This window comes from Lolium perenne, chromosome 3, assembly GCF_019359855.2.
Source record: "Lolium perenne isolate Kyuss_39 chromosome 3, Kyuss_2.0, whole genome shotgun sequence".
NCBI lineage: Eukaryota > Viridiplantae > Streptophyta > Magnoliopsida > Poales > Poaceae > Lolium > Lolium perenne.
The window spans coordinates 264,289,003-264,314,327 of NC_067246.2; the positions used below are offsets into that span (position 1 = coordinate 264,289,003).

General features: G+C 37.4%; 2 protein-coding genes across 2 annotated transcripts; both read right to left on the reverse strand.

The window, feature by feature from the left end:
* Window positions 1–2,461: 2,461 nt before the first annotated feature.
* LOC127339948 (uncharacterized) lies at window positions 2,462–3,079 on the reverse strand. The gene has a single exon (XM_071827530.1). The coding sequence runs from the start codon at window positions 3,077–3,079 to the stop codon at window positions 2,462–2,464; it is 618 nt and encodes a 205-aa protein (XP_071683631.1).
* Window positions 3,080–3,839: 760 nt separating this feature from the next.
* On the reverse strand, window positions 3,840–4,457 carry LOC139838163 (uncharacterized). Its single transcript, XM_071827531.1, has one exon. The coding sequence runs from the start codon at window positions 4,455–4,457 to the stop codon at window positions 3,840–3,842; it is 618 nt and encodes a 205-aa protein (XP_071683632.1).
* Window positions 4,458–25,325: the final 20,868 nt, after the last annotated feature.

Genomic DNA, 25,325 nt, shown 5'->3' on the forward strand with positions numbered 1-25,325 from the left:
ATCTGTTTCGAGAAAAAAAGTATGCACATGTTATGGAAGTTCACATCTGTTTAGTTCGGGGTTCATATATCTATATAAAAGTTATCTTATGTTTCATGTTCAAAAGCAAATGACTTTTCCACCGACAAAAATCAAAATTGCAGGGGCACAAGGAAAACAGTCACCGAGTATGGCTTCGAGGCACGGGTTATGGATAAGTACACACGGGCGGTGTACTCGGTTTTCGGGAGCGGCAATATCACAAAGACAGACTTTTCCGCATTAATACTTCCCAGGATAATCCCAACATTTACCTTGTGCATCACTACAATCAGAGTAAAGAATTCGCTTGGTCAAGACATGAGTTCAGAGTGCTAGCGAGATGAAGTTGAAGGCCGCTATGAATGCGAATGTAAGCGTGGGAACATACGAGGTAAAAAAAGCCTCTTTCAGCAATTGCTTTTGGTTGTATTACACTACGGATGCATATAAAAAGTAATTGTTGACACGAAAAAATAAAAAAATTAACCGAGCTAATGTTAACTTTATGCACACACAGGTTGTTACGCCACCATGTCATAGTTGTCTTTGAGCACCTACGCACGGATGAGATACCAAGCAAGTATATACTCCAGAGATACACCAAAGATGCGGTGACAAACCACGATTACAACCGCAGAGACTATAGGACAACAACGAGACGATGGGACTTCAATTGAATACAGACGAACAATCCTTTACGGTGAAGCGGTTAAAATTATAAACAAAGGATGCACTTCGGAAGCAAAATTCCAAATAGCATTATCTGCCTTGAGAGATGCCAATACAAACTGGACAATGAGGATGCAGAGCCGGAGAATAATGAGGATGCGAGAGATGGAGAATAATGAGGATGCAGAGATGGAGAACAATGAGCGATCATCGAACCAAGAAAACACAACACGAGAAAGCGCGAGCACAACGACATTCCTCGGACCGAGGACAATGATCCATATGCAGATATACAGCCTCCACTACTTGCAATAACAAAAGGAAGCAAGACTACGAGATGCTGCAAGGAGGAATGGAAAATGCAAACCCCACACTGCCGTCCGGAACCAGAACTAGATGAATACGGGAGACCGAAAGGTACAAGATTATGCGGAACATGCAATAAAATTAATGGCCACAATTCCAGAACCTGCAAGGCAAGGCAGCTGGCTAAAACACTCTTGGAAACACATAAGAAGGTGTATGGGCCTACTGACATCTTGACAAATATCAAGGTGCGCATAAGAAACTTGCTTGCTCGCCAAAGACATTCCAGAGAATGATGAAGAGGAAAAAGCTGGACACGAGATGAGGGTGAATGCTTCGAAGATGAGACGGATGATGAAGAATATGAGCAAGAAGATGAGGATGAAGATATCAGTGAGCAAGAAGATACACAGAAAACACCAGATGTGGAGAGCAAACTGCAAAACTTAAATAAAACGGGAGGACAAAGGAAATGCAGCGTGTGCAACCTAAGGCTAGGACACTACGCATCAACATGCCCCAACAGGGAAAAGATACTACAACAACAGATTGTTGAGCGACAAAGAAGTGATGGTGCGACAATGAAACCAAAAGGGGTGAAAGCTTGTGGTACATGCAATAAGATAAGGGGACACAACTCTAGAACTTGCGCAAGAAGGCAGCTTGAGGAACAGCTATTACACCTGCAGTCAACAGAAAATGATAGCAACACAATGGAAGATAGAAGCAAGGAGAAGAACAAAAAGAAAACACAAACTACACCAGCAGCTATAAGAAGGAGTACCAGGAAGAGGTAGACACAAAAAAGGAAAAAAAAAGAATAGTTCATACTGAAACAATATGTAGTTGGTTACATTGTGTAGAATAAATATACTGCTGAAGTTCACTATTTGTTCATGCTACTGCTGATCCAAATTGTAAAGAACAGGAATTTTCATAAATATCATTTATTTTAAACCTCTACACAGGATGTTGTGAGAATAAATATATCGTAATTCAACTGCTAGACAGTTGTTCACGTAAAATGTTGATTAAAAAAAGCATTAGGAAGTTCACACCGATTATCCGCGAAGTTCACTATGTATGACGGTGTGAAAAAAAGTTCGTATAAAAATTAAACAGAACACACATGCAAGAAAAAAGGGAGTTCAGATATCAACAATGCTGAAGTTCTCACATACTATTCAGACGTGAAAGGTACTGAATTGTTAAATAAAATGAACAGACAACATATAGGATTGCAAAAAAAAGTAAATAGGGACATCTTCATTGTATTATAAAAATGAATAAAAGGGAAGGGAAACACAAAGTAAAAAAAAACATATGATGCGAAGTTCAGATCTAGCCAACTAAGGAGTTCTCTTAAACATAAAACCTAAAAAAGAAAAATGTAGGGGAAAATAAACGATTACAATCTGATCATAGAAAAAATAAAAAGAAAAATGTCCCTACAAAACTAAAATCTTCACCAATCCCTGCCACGCTTCTTCTCGGGATGTTTGAATAAGGAGAAGAAGCCCCTCTCAAACAAATCCAGCCTTCGATAAACCTCGTACGTTGCATATGCATCCCGTGCAGCATATTCCAAATGCTTAGGCGGTAGAGGCGGCGGATTAGCCCACATCCTGTGCTCTGCCCTTCCAAAACTATCCTTCATCTCAAAATAGATTGGATCTATAATAGCTCCAGCAACATCCTTCAGGCCTTGAAGTTTCTTCTTTTTGTCCGGATCTCTCCATATTTCCTGGATATCCTTCAGATTATGAACATAGAGATTTGAACGTGAGAGAACTTTGCAGTCTTCTGTGGTGCAAAAACCAGCAAAAATGTACCTAAAGCCATGAAGAAACTCAACCAAACTTTCACTCCTCTCATCAGCATGGCATATGTGGTACACAAGAACATCGGTGCCAACACATAGCTGGATCACAGCAGCTTTCTTCGGATTGAAATAGGTACCACTGAGTTTGTCATACTCAACATCAAGACCAACAATCTTCCTAGCAGAAGAATCGAGGGAACCTTCAGCATTGGTGATCCACTCCTCAACACTAGCTGCTGCATTCGTGTACAGAACCTTCATAGTGGTTGTGCCATGGCAGGGGAATGTGTACTCGTGGGAAAAAGGAGCGTTTGCCATGCAAAATCGGTGGACAGAAGAAAAGAAAGAAGAAGCAATTGGTAATTCACGTGCACCGAGCCAGAAAAAGAAAAGACCTGTATTTATAGATTGAGATGTAACAAACACGTCGTGATCCACGAATTCAGGAAACAAACAGTATATATCCAAAACAAATAAATAGAACAGCCGATGGAGATAACAAGAAAACAAAAATTCTGCGGGATAACCAAAACAAAAAGGACCTTATCCGGGTAATTCAACTGCTAGGCAGTTGTTCACGTAAAATGTTGATTAAAAAAAACAGTAGGAAGTTCACAGCCGATTATCCGTGAAGTTAACTATGTATGACGGTGTGAAAAAAAGTTCGTATAAAAATTAAACAAGAACACACATGCAAGAAAAAAGGAGTTCAGATATCAACAGCTGCGAAGTTCTCACATACTATTCATACGTGAAAGGTACTGAATTGTTAAAAAAATGAACAGACAACATATAGGATTGCAAAAAAAGTAAATAGGGACATCTTCATTGTATTATAAAATGAATAAAAGGGAAGGGAAACACAAAGTAAAAGAGAAATTTATGACTGCGAAGTTCAGATCTAACCAACTAAGGAGTTCTCTTAAACATAAAACCTAAAGAAAAATGTAGGTAAAGTAAACGATTACAATCTGATCATAGAAAAAATAAAAATAAAAATGTCCCTACAAAACTAAAATCTTCACCAATCCCTGCCACGCTTCTTCTCGGGATGTTTGAATAAGGAGAAGAAGCCCCTCTCAAACACATCCAGCCTCCGAAAAACCTCATACGTGGCATATGCATCCCGTGCAGCATATTCCAAATGCTTAGGCGGTAGAGGCGGCGGATCAGCCCACATCCTGTGCTCTGCCCTTCCAAAACCATCCTTCATCTCAAAATAGATTGGATCTATAATAGCTCCAGCAACATCCTTCAGACCTTGAGTTCTCTTCCTGTTGTCCGGATCTCTCCATATTGCCTGGATATCCTTCACATTATGAACATAGTACTTTGAACGTGACAGAATGGTGCGGTCTTCTGCGACGCAAAACCCAGCAAAAGTGTACCTATAGCCATGAAAGAAATCATACAACTTTTCACTCCTCTCATCAGCATGGCATATGTGGTACACAAGAACATCAGTGCCAACACATAGCTGGATCACAGCAGCTTTCTTCGGATTGAAATAGGTTCCACTGAGTTTATCATACTCAACATCAAGACCAACAATCTTCCTAGCAGAAGAATCTAGGGAAGCTTCAGCATTGGTGATCCACTCCTCAACACTAGCTGCTGCATTTGTGTACAAAACCTTCATAGTGGTTGTGCCATGGCAGGGGAATGTGTACTCGTGGGAAAAAGGAGGGTTTGCCATGCAATCGGTGAAACAGAGAAAACACACAGAAAAAGAAAAAAGAAAGGGAGAAGAATCGGTGATTGATATGCACCGAAACACAGAGGAAAAAAGACATGTATTTATAGTTCCAGAAATGTAACAACAGACGTCGTGATCCACAAATTCAGGGAACAAACCAATACATATCCAATCAAACAAAACAGAAACAGCCGAGAGATAACCACAGAAAAACAAAAAAATCCTGCGGGATAACAAACAAAAAAGGATCTTATCCGGGGCCAGTTGTGAGTTCACGTGCAAGCACAAAACAAAAGCATAAAAAGACTACAAAGAAGTTCACGTGATAACAGTGCAGACGTTCACACAGAGTAAAAACACTGAAAAAAATAAAAAGCTGTTCCACACCAACCAACCACCCCCCACCCACCAAACCACGCCCAACCCACTAAAAACCACCACTCGGCGCAAAACAAACTCAACCACTGCCTGGTGTTCCGCCGGAAGAAACATCCCACGGAGAAGGAGTCGAAGGAAGAGCAAAGGGAGAACAAAGAACAGAGAAAAGAAGAAGAAGAGAAGTCTAGCAAGATCTCTGAGAAAAGTAATCCAAAGATCGAAAAGCGAAGGGATTACCTAACAAAAGAAGGTGCGTCTAACCCATCCCCATCCCATCTACTCATTGAATCGCCGTGGATCTTCCTCTCTTTCATCCTTCATGGCCGTGGTTTTGAATATAGACTAGTATAAAAAACAAGATCTAACAACTTAACAAAATAAATACCTTACAGATTACTTAAAAAATGGTTTGCATACGATAGATCTATCAAAAAAATCAAATAAAAACATGTTAGGCAGAGGGTGGGGGGGGAATAGACACTAATGAACAAGAAGAGGAGTTCAGATAAGAACTCCCGAGAAGCTCACTTGTGAAAAGAAATGGAAAACAATATACAAAAAATAAATAAGTTGGAGGGTTTTAAAATCTACAAACATGTATCCAGCCGGCATTAGTATACTGTGATTGGGAAACTTAAAAAATATATAATAAAAGAAGTTGGAGTTTAAAATGTAGACAACAGAAAATGCAGACTAGAAGTGGAAGTTCAGTTCAAAAAGTGCAGAGGTCCTGTTAGTACAAAAAATGTTTTATGCTGGAATCTTGTGACAGGAATGGCTGCTGGTCCATCGTACGTCATCCTCAGCAACAGCGAAAGCGATGAAGAGACCTGTAAAAGAGGTAAAAAAAGATAGAAATGCTTTCAAAAATACTTTATGGAACTAAAAATGTGCTTATTTTTTATGCAGGTCCAACTATTCATGGACTTGAAATCTTTGACAAGCACTGTCACTTCGGAAATGAAGTTGAAATGACCAAGGAAAATCTGGATCATCTCAAAAGGCAAGTACTTGACTACAAGCCAACAATCCCATATTATGTATGCAAGATGGGGAAGACAACGAACAACATCACGAGAGGCAAAATGGTAATACCAAAAACGCCAACTTACAAAACTTATTTTCGTACACTACCTGTATTACATATGATGTTTTGGCTGAACCAACATGTATTACTAACTTTATTACAGTCTTCCGATATTTAAATGTTTACTGAAGTCCAGATAAAAGAAACTGTGAAGTTCACTTACAGAATACACTGAACATGGCTATGATATTCACTTTCATGTGTTTTCATGCAGACTTTCGATAAGGAATACCTTTGAAGAACACCTAAAGAATTATCTAACGGAGCCAACAACAATTCCAATAACCTCCAACACAAATGCCTGGTTGGTACACGGTAAGGATAAACAAAGTTGCAACTGGAAATGCGATGATGACAACAAATTGGCCAGATGTAGTCATGGGTGCGTAAATAAAAGATGGAGATATCTCGCATGTTACGCTTCTACGACGGAACAAGAGAACTACTGCTTCGTGACACGTCTTAGCAACGAGTCCGAAAAACTTACTATGAAAATAAAATTATGTACCGTTTACTTTATTGAACCTTATGTTTTGTATCAGACCCGAGAACAATTATGGTTGTGTTTCGATATTGTTGATGTAATAAGAATGCTTATGAAGAAGTTCACATAGAGTGAGTACGAAGTTCGCTTATAAATGAAAAAAGATTAGCAAGTTTATGTTCACGAAGTTCCTACATGAAAAATCATTTACGAATATACGGAATAAAAATAGTACAGTTTGCATTGAGAAAAACGAATGGATATGGGAATACTTTTACACACAGAACTGGCAAAAAAAAAAGAAGTTCACACTGTGATGACAGAGAAGTTCACTAATAACAAAAAATACAGCACAGATTTTGTACGGCTTGCTGTTTTGAAAAAAGAAAGAACATATCCTCACTAATTACATCTGTATCCTGAATTCAATCACATAATGAGAAGTTCAGTTCAATAAAACAACAAAATAAAAATGTTGAATATCCTATCAACTACTAATTGCGAAAAAATTGAATCAGATCATCATCATGCAGATCCCAATGATTCTTTGGGTTGTCTGCGAACCTAGACCAATAAGCGGCATGAGATCTTTCAACATACTAGGCCACTGCTCCGCTTGGAAATTTCATTCTTGGGATGAAATAGGAGCTGATACATGTACTCAGCTTTCCAATCCTCAACACGCCGCTGGTAGACAATCAGGAATGCAAAAAAAAACATAAGAAAAACAGTAAAAAAAAAGACAAAAGAGCTATACAGCGAAAAAAACACAGCACTACACTTACATCCTGGTTTTTTATATTATCAGCAATCTTATCACCACCGTATGTAGCACAAATTCTTAGAGCATAGAAGCCACACTCATTAGCCCCTTGTGCCGGAGTCTTTGGATATGAACACCTGTCAGCAACAACATCCCACTGTATATTACCATTATATTTATTAAATTCTGCAACACCATACACCTGTTTTAACAAGGCCACCATCCTATTAATCTGCAAAAACAAAAAAAACAAAAAGTGAATGGTTTCAGCAGTTTAAAAACAAAAAAGGAAGAAAAAGCTGGGAAGTTCACATAATCTTGACATATCGGTTCACACACACTACAGATAGTTTCAATGAGTTTAAAAAACATATAAAAAATTTGGGAAGTTCACAGTTTACTAACATATCAAATTAACACACACAGTCAGATGGTTTCAGCAGTTTAAATAAATATAAAAAATAGCTAGGAAGTTCATATTGTAAAAACATATCAGTACAGACAAAAAAGTTTGAATGGTTGCAGTAGTACACATAAAAAGAAAAAAGCTGGGAAGTTCACATTATATTAACAAATGAGTTCACATAAAAAAAGTAAAAATGATAGCAGTGAAAAAGTAAATAAATAAATGATGAAAAGAAAATCACGTACAATCTCAACACGATCCTCATGGTGCCGACTCCTTGAAGTATGTGCGGATCAAAGATACCTCCTAGTGTCAAGGATGTCCAACGTACCAGTGTACTTGTTCATAACATAAACAGAGTGATGATCATGCATGAAATGAGGGATGATGATCTGTTCAGCAACAACCGAAATTAACAAAAAGGAAGTACGCACGTGAAAACAAAAAAAAAACAAAGGAAGTTCACTACAGCAATATGAAGAGGTTCAGATTAAAAAGCATACCAACTTTGCTTTCAGCAAATTTTCATTAGGCCGAACATAACGCTTGAACATTTTAGCAGCAGACATCACATCAAAAGGTTGTCTCGGTAATGGATTACCATTTGCGGTGACCCAGCGTACCACTGCATGGTGTAGTACACAAGTCATTGACATAACACAAGTGAAACATCGTTCCACTCATATTTCATCTCTCAGAGTGGTACAACAGAAACATATGCGAGTCCAAGGTATGTCTATAGAAGTACACACGAACTATTTACATAAGATCAACACAACCTCCTACTTTACAGTGAGGTAAAACTTCAAATAAAGCTCCAGCAGAACGACTCGTAGTCTATCTTATTGCTAACTCAAGCTTAAGAGCTAACTGGCTTGCTATAGAATTCTAGCTACTTAGGTGCTAGGATTAGGGAAAGGTTCCCTTCTATTACTAGTCTAGGTTTTCATAATAGTTGATGCGGAAGTTGACTCCATTGACTTCTTTGATTGGATTCTTCATCTTGTTGCAGTTGACTCCTTTGTCTTCGAGTTCCACGGTAGTTTCTCCTTCGGTACATTGATCTAAGAAGGGGGTTCAAACGAGATAGAATGAGTACGAGCGTACTCAGCAAGTTCATATTAGGAAATATGTGTATCATGCACTAGCTACAGCCATAGACCAGAAAGTCATAGGCCAATGCAAGTTTTCATAAACATTTCTTCAAAAGGTTTATTTTATTCTGAAAACTATGCCCGTCAGTCTTCACAGGTTGACTAGAACTTCGTGGAGTTCCTTTCCTGCCGCGTTCGTAGTTCCCTTCCCAGAACAGGGAGTGACAGTCACAATTCTTGATACCCTCTGCAGAGGTGCGTTACTTTACCCCACAAGAGATCTTAACCATGTTGCCGGCCGAGAGTATGTCCCCGTCCACACTTCCTTTGGTGTGAGGCCCAGTATAAGATCCAAGCCAATCACTGCCTTCTCCGCGACTGCAAACCCACCCTTTTGTCCACCCGCACACCTCCAGTAGACTTCCCCCGATAATACGGCTTTACTCATGGTGTACTTTGGACAATCCTTCATAGATCGTAGAGCCATCATCACTAATGGATGGGGATTTAAAAGGCTATCCCAACCTACGGCAGTGCCTCCAACACCCCGCCGGCTCTACCAATCCGTTGGCGTGCAGAAGGGAAAAGATACAGCTGACTTCCCCAGAGCCATTATAGATCTTATGGATAACGCGATATGTACGGCGCTAGAATCACTGGACGGCATTGGTAATTAATCCTAGGGTGATATAACCCATGCAATGGAACCTCCACCATATCAACACATATCATGGTTCCATTGCCCACCACATAGTCATATTCATAATTGTAAAATAATACTTTGCTTTTCAATGCATGAGTGATAAGTATAGTACTTTGCATATAGTTTGATACAAATAATCAAATGACATGAGCAAGCGATGAACTTGCCTTTCTTGACTGCAAGATTATGCAGGCAAAAGCTTCGATACTTGATAACTCCAAATTCTGAAATACCATCATCGTCCGGTAAGGACAATGTTTAAAGAACTGGCAAAGATGCTATAATGCATAGTATGAGATGCAATCGTCCCGAGCATAACCTAACCTTGATGATTTAGGATGTATGAGTTGTAAATATTTCTTTAGGGTTGGTTGCACTTTTAGAATGGTTCTCAAACAAGGTTCTTATTAGGGTTTGGTTATATTAGTAGCATAACCAAGTGATATAAGACATCATAACAAGTACACACATAAAGAATAGTGGTGGAACAATATGTAAAGAACAGTGGTCAATTTTAAGTTCTACAGGACATGGTTGATGATTATTTATATTATACTTCAAAAGAATAACTTTTGAAGAACATGTTAATTAAGAATTAATGAGTATTTCAAATAAGAACTATGGCTTATATGGTTTGATTAACATTTGTACTTCAAAAGAATAACTTTTGAAGAACAGGTTAAAATAAGAATATGAACTACTATGCATAGGAGCTATGTAACTCTAGGGTTTACTATTGAGTTCATTTAGTTACACTAATAGACACTAGTTGGGTTCTTAAATTGAATGGGTTTCTATATAGCAAATATTAGCAGGTTTATTATGATGGTTGATTATGGTTATCATAATAATTTAACTAGGGTTTGATGGTTGAGGTTAATCGTAATGGTATGGTATATAGGAGTGGTGATCAATGGTGCTAACATGTGGTAACAAGCTAGGGTTTATACCTAGGTGATGCTAGTGAATCATATAGGTTTTTAATTAAGAATAGGAACATGAAATAACAATCTCATGTGACTTGGTTTATGCTAATGGATCATGAGCATGCATTCAATTGTTGCTTATTAGGGTTCTATATGTAAAGTTGAAGTGGCTATGATCACATGGGCTAAACCCCTAGGGTTTTAGGGTTAAAGCATTTTCAAATGATCACATAAAATAATGGGATCAATGTCTTACTTAAATTAAAACTAGGGTTTCTAAGTTATGGTACAACTCCTAGAATGCTGATTAATAATAGAGTTGTGGTTACTAATTACTTTGAATCAAAATTAGTAATGGTTTAACATTATATTAATTTTCCACAAGAATTAATAATTAGGGTAACTCTTATTTAGGTTTAATTTAGAATCAGGGTTTAATAATTGTTATTAGGGTTTAAAATAATTAACTTGTTAACTAAAGATGTTTAAGTAAATAAGTTTTGATTTACCAAAATAATATTGGCTTATAATATTTTCTTGAGTTATTACTTATTTAAAGAAAATAGAAAATAGTAATTTGCAATTAGGGTTTATGAATTACCACTAATAATTAAGTTAATGCAAATATGGTAAATAAAATTAATCCTAACATTTTACTTAGTTACTGAATAGTTAAAATTTAATTTTTTTACACTTAACAATTTATTGAATTCAAATTGTATTTTAAATAATTGAAATGGCATAATTAAAGAAGTTAAAAATAAATGGATTTTTATTTTGACACACATTTTTGTTTTATATTTTATTTGAATAGATTTTATTTTTGTGAGCATTTTGATATATTATTCATAATTTTCTGAGTTAATATGAATTTTATAAAATTTTGCAAAGTTGTAGTGATTTTCTGGAATTTGAATTAAATAGGAACTGATATTTACACCCGGGCTAGATCTAACCTGAGTCATTGACAGGTGGGGTCAAGGTCACGCTGGCTGCCACGTGAGGCTGACCGAGTCAAAATTCCAGGACGCTTCCTGGAGCTCTGGCCGGCGGCCAGATGAGGATGGATTCGACGGTGGAGGGTTCCCGCGGCGTGGCGCGCAGGCTCAATCGAATCAGCGTGACTAGGGGAACCTAACGGTGGTCTCGCCGCTAATTATTGGTCATCGGAGAGTGACCGGCGACGAGGGGAAACGGCCGTGCTCGCGGGCTCATGGTGCGGCGAGGCTACGGAACACAATCGAGCGAACCAACTACACCATGAGGTTGAGAAGCTCACCAGGAGCACAGAGCGCTTGACGGCGTGGCCTATGGTGGTCCGAATCGATGACGGCGATGGTGACCGGCGTCGGAGAAGATGGAGTTGGCGTGGTCGCTCCAGAGGTTCTCGATCCGATTCCTTGCATGGCTTGAGCAAGAAGACGATGGCGATGTCGATGGCGTCAACGGCGTGGCTCGGGGATGCTCCAGACGGCGGCGAGAAGAGATGGCCGGCGCAGCTAGGGTTAGGTTTTCCAGAAAATTGTAACAGAGAGAGGGGAAATTAGGGTTAGGGTTCATCCGGAGGCGGCTCGTTAGTATTTATAGACGCCAGAGAGCGGCGGCGAGCATCTTGGCGCGACCGAGCGAGGAGAGCTCGACAGCGAGCTGCTTGCCAGAACGGAGGAAGACGATGATTCCCTCTGTTCGTGAAATATCTGGCGAAGGGGTATGTTTGGGCTGGGCCAGTGCTGGGCAAGGTCGACGTGGTGGCTGTTGGGCTTCGTGTGGGCTGCGGTGGCCTGCTTCGCCTGGTAAGGTAAATCCTCCTCTCTTCTTTTCTCTTTTTATTTTCTGTTTTAAACTTGTTATTTAAATTCCAATTTGATTTCTGTTTATTTTTGCAAGTTCTAAAATATTAAATATCAATATCACTTCATAAAAATACTTACTGCTTAGTTCTATTGTTTAAACAACTATTTGATGGGTGAGTACTTGGTGTTCTTGGAAAGTGCATTTTAAATTTAAAATAGATATGGTTTATGTGTTTATCTCAATTGCCTTTTAATTTAGGAACCAGATATATTTAAATGGTTTGAATTTTATAATAGATGCATGGTAAGCATATTACTAAATTTTACTAGGTTCTTAACAATATGGATGGTTCACATATAATTCTCCTTATGGCTAGAGTTTAAATTAAATGGTGTTGAGAATAAGATGAATCATGATTTTATGTGGAGAATTACTTCCAAGGGTTTAAGAAAATGGTTGAATAAACACTATATTCACTAATCTTGCTTAGCAAATTCTGGCTTGAACTTGTTAATATAATTCCCAAGCTTATCATTGTTCACTTTACTTACTTTAATAACATTTAAGCTTAGGTATATATGGCTTAATTTATACTTGTGATACATGATACACAAGTTAGGACAATATTTCATGTGGAATTGATTCCATATGACAAGGTTTAGGGTTTTAGTAGTGATCACCCAAGTGATACACAACTAGGTTTGAACTATGATCATAAGCTAGGTATATTTAATTGGCTAGGGTTTCCTCCTCACTTAGGTAGAATTATTGTATCAAGGCAATGATAGGTTTGTCTCAAGTGTTTGAATAGGCAAGGTTTAGATACCATATCAATACTACTCTATACAAGGCATGAGTATTGGTTTGGTTAACTACTAATGAGTTACTTATTATTTCATGAGAAGAATGAGATCTATGGATCACTTGTAGAGGTTTAACTTAGCATCTCAATTTATAAGGTAAGATCATGCATTAGACTTGATCCACTTATTCCTCACTAATCTCTCTTCTTTAATACTTCTCTCAACACATTCACTCAGATTCTTAGGGTTTATGATCATCACCCAAATTGTAATGATCAAGGTATTGGCCTCATACAATTCATTGGTGAATTATGGTTCTCTCTTCAAGATCAAGTGTAAGTCCATATACTTGGGTCTACCTCATTAGGTTGAGCTCTTATGAGATAGGTAGGGTTCTCTAGAGTTTATGATCATTACTAAGGTGTAATGATCACAACTCTTGTTTCTCCATAATTACTAGGGGAATAGGTTCTTACTTACTATCAAGTTTTAGCTAGGTCAAATAGGGTCTAGTACTTGACTTATATTTCTTGTATCTTTGGTTAGTATTAATGGTTTATCTCACATAGATAGGTTGAATATTAAACTAGGTTCTACCCAATGGATAATATAAGCATATGAATGATTCTCTCCTTTCTCTAAGGTTTAATGGAATGAGTTGGGAAATAAGATTGGAATGGTCAAGGTTAATGAAGAATGAATATGAATGTTCTTGACTTAGTTCAAGTATTGTAGTTGAAAAGATATACCATGTGACTCATGGTAGGAACATTTATTTAGTAGAAGACATTGAAAAGATAAGTAAAGAATGGTTTCTTAATTAATTGTGTTCTTTGATTCATAGTAGAATAATTATTCATGTGTTGTTGTAAGGAATGTCATGTTGAGATCCTTTATAAGATCTTGTAGTTGATCCTTACTTAAGGTGTTGTTTGTTATTAAACTAATTCATTTGATCTAGCCCATAGATCAAATCATCTCTACCCAAAACAAGGTTTTAGCAAAGGTCACAGTGAAGTTTATAGCGCTTGACTTGATGATCTACTTCAGTTCCAGCAAGTCAAGTGAAACTTCAGTTACTGTGGTAAGTTTTATTTGAAGCGCGAAAATTCCCCGGATTTTCTATGCATGAATGCAATGCACACTTTGGTGTTCTCTCATTTTATTGCCTCTAAACCTAGGATATTACAGCCTCTCCCCCTTAAACTGAACTTCGTCCCGAAGTTTGAACGCTCTCATGTTTCGGAACGTTGAAATGTCTTGAACAGATCACCATCCTTCAACTCCATGGTGATCACATTAGATATAATTGAATATATCCCTTGTCCAGATCCTTCCTGGAGTCTTCTGATGTCTAGCACTGATACTTTCTTCAATTCTATGATTTTTTTCCAACACTCTAAGTTTATAGGCTTACTCTCCTAAGATTCTTGGATTAGGATATCTTCTGATGCTAATGGCTTTTACTAATGGTTGTGATAACATCTTCCTATTTGGGTACTCAAAGCTTGGTTCTACCAGCTGCGATAATCCAGCTGCGATGTAATATGGCACTATGGTGTACCAGCTGCAGTGTCCAAACCTTAATTCTAAAAGATTCATTTAAGGTAGGGTATTGTTTTCCCTTACTACCATAACGAAAGTAATGGTACTTGGTAAGGTATTTACAATAGGCATGGTCCTGATTGTTTATTCCTACGAATGGATTAGGCTCATTTAGTCCATCCAATCATGGCTTCTCGTTTAGGCTAGTTATCTTCCTTTTGGTTTCTTTAGGTTCCATGAAAGGAATCTTTCTAATAGGCTTATGTTTTGGTATGATCAAACTCCTTCGTCTTAAGCCTTCTTAAGCCTTTGCTTGTCCTTCGGCATCTTCTTCATCCAACTTCATTATCTTAGACTTACTTGAGTTCTCTTGGTTTTGAGTAATTACAATTACCCACTCAAGTTAAGGTCTAACCCTTACTTCCTCGAGATATGAACCTCGGCTTCTGGTCTGACAACCTCCTGAGAGTACTTTTATATGGGTACTTCCCAACAACCTTATAAAAATAAGATCGGACTTCCTTTCAGTTCAGACATTTTTCTCCGTCTATCATACTCCAATTCATATCACAATACTTCTCCTTCAATCTTCCTCTCCCCCTTGGAGTTTACTAAGGATTTTCAAACTTCCTTCCTTCTAATCATTAAACTCCAAGGTTAGGTAGTTGGTTTAAGTCTGGTTTATATGTTGTACCATTCTAAAGTCTCACGAAGAATTCTTTGCATGTATCCACACAGTTGTGGGTATCCATTATGAATCCTCCGACTAAATATTTACCAACTACGAGATACCAGCTGTGAAATACTAGCTGCGGAATCCCCCTTTCTTTTAGGGTAAAGAAATGTTCAGGCTGTGGGCTATCTGGTACCAGCTGCAGACTACCTAGTACCAGATGTGACTTATTGGATACCAGCTGTGGCTATGTTATGGTTCTAGTCAATATCTACTTACCAGCTGTGGCTACTTACCTAGTTTTAGTTAAGATATACCTCACTTTACATTCTTTCTCTTCATGGTTATCCTATATCAGCTGTGGTCTTATTATACCAGCTACGACTTCACTTGTCTATTTTCCTTCTTCCAGGGTTTGTTTTGCAAGAAAACCACTTGTTGACACTATGAAAATAGTATTATAAGTGACTTCACTTGCATTCCCTTCTTCCATAATGAATACAGCTCTACTTCTTCTGCTCCATATTCACTATTTTTCTTACTTTCATGATACTTCCATGTTGAAGTACTCCTTGATTAAGGGTAAAAGTGAGTTTTGATTAGTCCTTCCTTTAGAGTATTGTGGTTGCTTCCCACAATTTTACTTCCTTCATCTAGTGAACCTTCATCTTGTCTTCAAAATCTTCCAAATTCGTCACTTCCTCACACGAATACCTTTACCCTCTAGACCTATAACATCAAGTAAGAGCTTGATATTGCAACATGCATTTGCATATCAAAGTCAAACTTCATGTATGGATCTAGTCAATCAATGAAGATTCAAGAAAATCCAATAAGATCCAGCTTTGTGCTTATAATACACATCCTTCTATGCCTGAATATAAAAGTTGGGTAAGACATCCCTAAACATCAGGTTCAGATGTGTAGTATATAACACCACATAAGATAGGTTTAGGTCGTGATACTTAGCACGAATACGTGAATTTCTACTATTTGTCTCAACATTTATCTCCATTGCACATTTGCAATGAGACAACTTGAAACAAAATGGCCTGGGATAGTTGAAGTTAACCTAATTTTTCTTCGGAAGTACTAACAAAATAGTATACCATATATATGTGCTATTGAGGACTAATTCCTATAATACAATTAGTTCTAACATGTCTACTCTAAACACATGATTGTTTAGAATATACCACCTATAACTCTAGGATTTCTCTATGTGATATGCTCTAAATAAGCCTTCTTTAAATTAAGGGCTATGGTTCTAACATACTTGGTACAATTATTAGGATTTTAAGGCCTAAGCTTTCGAACTATTCCCTAAATCCTACTCCTTATCATCCTTTTGTTATCGTACTTATGATGTTCTACTCCATCATACCATGATTTTCAAGTGAATCATATATGAGTACCTAGTTTATTATTGAAAGTAGACTCATGTAACTCCTATCACTCTTCCTTACCTCCTATGATTGACTCATCATAGACATATACTACCTTATATAACTTATCTCCCCTACTTAACATCAGTCATTTGACATTTTTAATGACTCTTGCTTATCTATAACTTGCATTGGTATACTTCTTCCAATAGGATATCTTCCTTATGGTTGTATCCTCTCTTTGGACTACCATGTGTAGTATACCAACTGTGGTCTACTACCACCCATTATCTTAAGCTTCAATAGTGTTCTAATTATTTGGAATGAAGCAAGATAACTAACTAACTTCACTTAAGAAAATAGATAAGAAATATTGACTCAAGTGTGTCAGGATTATTCTCAAGTGAATACCCATCTCAAGTCAAAAGAATAGTTGGTTTGGCTAAGACAACTTCCTATAGACACTACCAAACCTATAGGTCTCCTTTAAAGGGTTTTAATCCTAGGGTCAAAGCATTTGCTCTGATACCAGCTGCGGTGACCCAGCGTACCACTGCATGGTGTAGTACACAAGTCGTTGACATAACACAAGTGAAACATCGTTCCACTCATATTACATCTCTCAGAGTGGTACAACAGAAACATATGCGAGTCCAAGGTATGTCTATAGAAGTACACACGAACTATTTACATAAGATCAACACAACCTCCTACTTTACAGTGAGATAAACTTCAAATAAAGCTCCAGCAGAACGACTCGTAGTCTATCTTATTGCTAACTCAAGCTTAAGAGCTAACTGGCTTGCTATAGAATTCTAGCTACTTAGGTGCTAGGATTAGGGAAAGGTTCCCTTCTATTACTAGTCTAGGTTTTCATAATAGTTGATGCGAAAGTTGACTCCATTGACTTCTTTGATTGGATTCTTCATCTTGTTGCAGTTGACTCCTTTGTCTTCGAGTTCCACGGTAGTTTCTCCTTCGGTACATTGATCTAAGAAGGGGGTTCAAACGAGATAGAATGAGTACGAGCGTACTCAGCAAGTTCATATTAGGAAATATGTGTATCATGCACTAGCTACAGCCATAGACCAGAAAGTCATAGGCCAATGCAAGTTTTCATAAACATTTCTTCAAAAGGTTTATTTTATTCTGAAAACTATGCCCGTCAGTCTTCACAGGTTGACTAGAACTTCGTGGAGTTCCTTTCCTGCCGCGTTCGCAGTTCCCTTCCCAGAACAGGGAGTAACAGTCACAATTCTTGATACCCTCTGCAGAGGTGCGTTACTTTACCCCACAAGAGATCTTAACCATGTTGCCGGCCGAGAGTATGTCCCCGTCCACACTTCCTTTGGTGTGAGGCCCAGTATAAGATCCAAGCCAATCACTGCCTTCTCCGCGACTGCAAACCCACCCTTTTGTCCACCCGCACACCTCCAAAGACTTCCCCGATAATACGGCTTTACTCATGGTGTACTTTGGACAATCCTTCATAGATCGTAGAGCCATCATCACTAATGGATGGGGATTTAAAAGGCTATCCCAACCTACGGCAGTGCCTCCAACACCCCGCCGGCTCTACCAATCCGTTGGCGTGCAGAAGGGAAAAGATACAGCTGACTTCCCCAGAGCCATTATAGATCTTATGGATAACACGATATGTACGGCGCTAGAATCACTGGACGGCATTGGTAATTAATCCTAGGGTGATATAACCCATGCAATGGAACCTCCACCATATCAACACATACCATGGTTCCATTGCCCACCACATAGTCATATTCATAATTGTAAAATAATACTTTGCTTTTCAATGCATGAGTGATAAGTATAGTACTTTGCATATAGTTTGATACAAATAATCAAATGACATGAGCAAGCGATGAACTTGCCTTTCTTGACTGCAAGATTATGCAGGCAAAAGCTTCGATACTTGATAACTCCAAATTCTGAAATACCATCATCGTCCGGTAAGGACAATGTTTATAGAACTGGCAAAGATGCTATAATGCATAGTATGAGATGCAATCGTCCCGAGCATAACCTAACCTTGATGATTAAGGATGTATGAGTTGTAAAGATTTCTTTAGGGTTGGTTGCACTTTTAGAATGGTTCTCAAACAAGGTTCTTATTAGGGTTTGGTTATATTAGTAGCATAACCAAGTGATATAAGACATCATAACAAGTACACACATAAAGAATAGTGGTGGAACAATATGTAAAGAACAGTGGTCAATTTTAAGTTCTACAGGACATGGTTGATGATTATTTATATTATACTTCAAAAGAATAACTTTTGAAGAACATGTTAATTAAGAATTAATGAGTATTTCAAATAAGAACTATGGCTTATATGGTTTGATTAACATTTGTACTTCAAAAGAATAACTTTTGAAGAACAGGTTAAAATAAGAATATGAACTACTATGCATAGGAGCTATGTAACTCTAGGGTTTACTATTGAGTTCATTTAGTTACACTAATAGACACTAGTTGGGTTCTTAAATTGAATGGGTTTCTATATAGCAAATATTAGCAGGTTTATTATGATGGTTGATTATGGTTATCATAATAATTTAACTAGGGTTTGATGGTTGAGGTTAATCCTAATGGTATGGTATATAGGAGTGGTGATCAATGGTGCTAACATGTGGTAACAAGCTAGGGTTTATACCTAGGTGATGCTAGTGAATCATATAGGTTTTTAATTAAGAATAGGAACATGAAATAACAATCTCATGTGACTTGGTTTATGCTAATGGATCATGAGCATGCATTTAATTGTTGCTTATTAGGGTTCTATATGTAAAGTTGAAGTGGCTATGATCACATGGGCTAAACCCCTAGGGTTTTAGGGTTAAAGCATTTTCAAATGATCACATAAAATAATGGGATCAATGTCTTACTTAAATTAAAACTAGGGTTTCTAAGTTATGGTACAACTCCTAGAATGCTGATTAATAATAGAGTTGTAGTTACTAATTACTTTGAATCAAAATTAGTAATGGTTTAACATTATATTAATTTTCCACAAGAATTAATAATTAGGGTAACTCTTATTTAGGTTTAATTTAGAATCAGGGTTTAATAATTGTTATTAGGGTTTAAAATAATTAACTTGTTAACTAAAGATGTTTAAGTAAATAAGTTTTGATTTACCAAAATAATATTGGCTTATAATATTTTCTTGAGTTATTACTTATTTAAAGAAAATAGAAAATAGTAATTTGCAATTAGGGTTTATGAATTACCACTAATAATTAAGTTAATGCAAATATGGTAAATAAAATTAATCCTAACATTTTACTTAGTTACTGAATAGTTAAAATTTAATTTTTTTACACTTAACAATTTATTGAATTCAAATTGTATTTTAAATAATTGAAATGGCATAATTAAAGAAGTTAAAAATAAATGGATTTTTATTTTGACACACATTTTTGTTTTATATTTTATTTGAATAGATTTTATTTTTGTGAGCATTTTGATATATTATTCATAATTTTCTGAGTTAATATGAATTTTATAAAATTTTGCAAAGTTGTAGTGATTTTCTGGAATTTGAATTAAATAGGAACTGATATTTACACCCGGGCTAGATCTAACCTGAGTCATTGACAGGTGGGGTCAAGGTCACGCTGGCTGCCACGTGAGGCTGACCGAGTCAAAATTCCAGGACGCTTCCTGGAGCTCTGGCCGGCGGCCAGATGAGGATGGATTCGACGGTGGAGGGTTCCCGCGGCGTGGCGCGCAGTCTCAATCGAATCAGCGTGACTAGGGGAACCTAACGGTGGTCTCACCGCTAATTATTGGTCATCGGAGAGTGACCGGCGACGAGGGGAAACGGCCGTGCTCGCGGGCTCATGGTGCGGCGAGGCTACGGAACACAATCGAGCGAACCAACTACACCATGAGGTTGAGAAGCTCACCAGGAGCACAGAGCGCTTGACGGCGTGGCCTATGGTGGTCCGAATCGACGACGGCGATGGTGACCGGCTTCGGAGAAGATGGAGTTGGCGTGGTCGCTCCAGAGGTTCTCGATCCGATTCCTTGCATGGCTTGAGCAAGAAGACGATGGCGATGTCGATGGCGTCAACGGTGTGGCTCGGGGATGCTCCAGACGGCGGCGAGAAGAGATGGCCGGCGCAGCTAGGGTTAGGTTTTCCAGAAAATTGTAACAGAGAGAGGGGAAATTAGGGTTAGGGTTCATCCGGAGGCGGCTCGTCGGTATTTATAGACACCAGAGAGCGGCGGCGAGCATCTTGGCGCGACCGAGCGAGGAGAGCTCGACAGCGAGCTGCTTGCCAGAACGGAGGAAGACGATGATTCCCTCTGTTCGTGAAATATCTGGCGAAGGGGTATGTTTGGGCTGGGCCAGTGCTGGGCTAGGTCGACGTGGTGGCTGTTGGGCTTCGTGTGGGCTGCGGTGGCCTGCTTCGCCTGGTAAGGTAAATCCTCCTCTCTTCTTTTCTCTTTTTATTTTCTGTTTTAAACTTGTTATTTAAATTCCAATTTGATTTCTGTTTATTTTTGCAAGTTCTAAAATATTAAATATCAATATCACTTCATAAAAATACTTACTGCTTAGTTCTATTGTTTAAACAACTATTTGATGGGTGAGTACTTGGTGTTCTTGGAAAGTGCATTTTAAATTTAAAATAGATATGGTTTATGTGTTTATCTCAATTGCCTTTTAATTTAGGAACCAGATATATTTAAATGGTTTGAATTTTATAATAGATGCATGGTAAGCATATTACTAAATTTTACTAGGTTCTTAACAATATGGATGGTTCACATATAATTCTCCTTATGGCTAGAGTTTAAATTAAATGGTGTTGAGAATAAGATGAATCATGATTTTATATGGAGAATTACTTCCAAGGGTTTAAGAAAATGGTTGAATAAACACTATATTCACTAATCTTGCTTAGCAAATTCTGGCTTGAACTTGTTAATATAATTCCCAAGCTTATCATTGTTCACTTTACTTACTTCAATAACATTTAAGCTTAGGTATATATGGCTTAATTTATACTTGTGATACATGATACACAAGTTAGGACAATATTTCATGTGGAATTGATTCCATATGACAAGGTTTAGGGTTTTAGTAGTGATCACCCAAGTGATACACAACTAGGTTTGAACTATGATCATAAGCTAGGTATATTTAATTGGCTAGGGTTTCCTCCTCACTTAGGTAGAATTATTGTATCAAGGCAATGATAGGTTTGTCTCAAGTGTTTGAATAGGCAAGGTTTAGATACCATATCAATACTACTCTATACAAGGCATGAGTATTGGTTTGGTTAACTACTAATGAGTTACTTATTATTTCATGAGAAGAATGAGATCTATGGATCACTTGTAGAGGTTTAACTTAGCATCTCAATTTATAAGGTAAGATCATGCATTAGACTTGATCCACTTATTCCTCACTAATCTCTCTTCTTTAATACTTCTCTCAACACATTCACTCAGATTCTTAGGGTTTATGATCATCATCCAAATTGTAATGATCAAGGTATTGGCCTCATACAATTCATTGGTGAATTATGGTTCTCTCTTCAAGATCAAGTGTAAGTCCATATACTTGGGTCTACCTCATTAGGTTGAGCTCTTATGAGATAGGTAGGGTTCTCTAGAGTTTATGATCATTACTAAGGTGTAATGATCACAACTCTTGTTTCTCCATAATTACTAGGGGAATAGGTTCTTACTTACTATCAAGTTTTAGCTAGGTCAAATAGGGTCTAGTACTTGACTTATATTTCTTGTATCTTTGGTTAGTATTAATGGTTTATCTCACATAGATAGGTTGAATATTAAACTAGGTTCTACCCAATGGATAATATAAGCATATGAATGATTCTCTCCTTTCTCTAAGGTTTAATGGAATGAGTTGGGAAATAAGATTGGAATGGTCAAGGTTAATGAAGAATGAATATGAATGTTCTTGACTTAGTTCAAGTATTGTAGTTGAAAAGATATACCATGTGACTCATGGTAGGAACATTTATTTAGTAGAAGACATTGAAAAGATAAGTAAAGAATGGTTTCTTAATTAATTGTGTTCTTTGATTCATAGTAGAATAATTATTCATGTGTTGTTGTAAGGAATGTCATGTTGAGATCCTTTATAAGGTCTTGTAGTTGATCCTTACTTAAGGTATTGTTTGTTATTAAACTAATTCATTTGATCTAGCCCATAGATCAAATCATCTCTACCCAAAACAAGGTTTTAGCAAAGGTCACAGTGAAGTTTATAGCGCTTGACTTGATGATCTACTTCAGTTCCAGCAAGTCAAGTGAAACTTCAGTTACTGTGGTAAGTTTTATTTGAAGCGCGAAAATTCCCCGGATTTTCTATGCATGAATGCAATGCACACTTTGGTGTTCTCTCATTTTATTGCCTCTAAACCTGGGATATTACACCATTGCTGTCCCTTAGCTTGAATGGCGCAAAATCAAGCAAGTACTGCACAAACACACAAAAGGAAAAACACAACCAAAAAAAGGAAAACTATACAAAGTAAGTATATGCATACAAAGGTATATCTGAAAAAATTAATTTTCAATGTTTGAAAAAACCTACAGGGATAGTATGAGGTGACATCAAAACACGAGAGCCAGATTCAAAAATATATTTCATCCCTGGATCGTCCTTCCAGTAATTGATGATACGATCCATCATGTCGGATTCCAACATTTCACAGCGGCCAAACAGTTTATACATGTACTTGGCATCAACTAAAACAGGATCATCAAAATCATTGCAGAACTTCACCAGGGGGACACTGCACACACATTAAAAAAGAAAAAATATATATATATAAGACTAGGGAAGTTCACTTAGCATATAAAAAAATGAAACTCTCCTAAACACAAAAAAAATAAAAAGACCTAGGGAAGTTCACTTAGCACAGTATATGAAGTTCATATGCCACAAAAAAAACTAACTAAGTAGTAAATGAAAAACATACCTTCCATGAGCTTTGATGTACTCCTTGCTTAGAATTAACTCCATCATCTGCTTGGCCTTGGATAAATGAGGAAACACATATGGTACAAAGTTTGGGACTTCTTCCCTGAACTTATTGGACAATTTAGTAGGCCTTTTATTCGAAAGAACCAGATTTTTAGCACTAGACTGCCTGGGCTTCTGAGTTTCAAAATCATCACTGCTAGTCGGAGAACAGCGCCGAACATCCTTTGTAATGGGCTTTGCAGTAAGCTTCTTACCAAGCTGAGTGACAAAGTCATCAGAATCATCATCATCGTCGAGCAAAACTACATCAGCCTTCCCCTTCTCTGCAGTGTCAGGAACCTTATTCCTAGAAGATTTTCTGGTATTGGAATGCAGCCTCTGGATAATCTTCTTTGACTTGCTTACAAGACTATCAAAATTCTCTTCAGGGATAATCTGAACTTCTGGTGTGAATGACTGAGTCTCGAAAAGTGAGAAATTATCTTCCTCGATACCAAGAGATGGACCTGCATGAAAAGTATACAAAACCAGGAAGTTCACTTCTGAATCAAAAAACAAAAAGAAACAAAAACAGTGCAGTCCAAAAAACATGTGTTATAGAGCATAGCCAGCGATATATTTTGCGAAAAAGTAAAAATCATACCAGGATCAACACCTAAAACATCTTTCAGGTCGATATTGAAATCTCCACCTGTCAGCCAGCTATATAACATGGTCATCCTGATGTTTAGAATATCTTTTTGACTGAACAAGCACATGCTTTCCCCATCATAAGACTGGAGGATCTGTAGCATGAAGAACCCGCAATCATGGCTGCAAAAAAAAAACACAACAAAGAATAAGAATAAAAGAAAACAGTTGTATTAGTTAAAAAAAAACCTGTAGTCAATGTATACAGAATAAAGAGCAAAACAAGAGAAAGGGGAAAAAAACGCTTACGCAGTTGCCTGTCTTGGAGAATTGACATAGTGAAGCTTGAAGTGGTCGATGGATTTTGGATGAAAATGATCACCCTTTGAATTCCCTGCTAACGACCATAACTTCTTGATACCAGATGCCATTGTATGTAACAGCTTCTTACCATCTGGATCATTTATATGCGAATCAAGCAATTCAAAACGCTCTTTCTCAAGGTTCAAAGCAACAACACAGAAGTGACCAGGAACGTGTGGTGCACATGGATTAGGAGGATCAAAGGTACCAAAAAGAATCTGCCATTAAAATGATAAAAATAAAAAAAGGACAGGTTAGAAGTATGAAAGGTAGACTATTTCCTCAAATAAGAAATCACATTTAACTTTACTACTGAGTTATTTTAGTAACATGTACAACAGGGGAGGGAAAAAAAGGTAGGAAGTCCACATGCCATAATTAGTGAAGTTCAGATGTATAGAAAAGAAGAAAAAAGACAACAGTCAGTACCACTTTCTTGTGGTCCAAACGTTCCGGAGCATCGACGCTGAAAATATTACGAACAAGCCGAGAACTCAGATTTCTTTCAATTATCTGCCTCTGCAAACATGACAATGAAACACAAAGAAGGTTAAAACATAAAGGAGGAAAAAAATAAGCACCTACATTAACAAAAAAAAACTAAAAAATGATAAAAAGAACGGAGAAATAACTTACAGAACAATTGTATGGCACCACCATTTTATCAGAATTCTTGTACTTCTGACCAAGCAAGTATGTTCCAACAGAAACAGTTAGAGAACAAAGAAAACCGTTGGGTTTAAAAGCTTCAGCAATTTGTCCGATCGTGCAATCACATTGATCATTCC

Bases quoted from the DNA above. Each gene is read 5' to 3' on its own strand.
- LOC127339948 (XM_071827530.1), bottom strand. From the start codon at position 3,079: ATGAAGGTTCTGTACACGAATGCAGCAGCTAGTGTTGAGGAGTGGATC.
- LOC139838163 (XM_071827531.1), bottom strand. From the start codon at position 4,457: ATGAAGGTTTTGTACACAAATGCAGCAGCTAGTGTTGAGGAGTGGATC.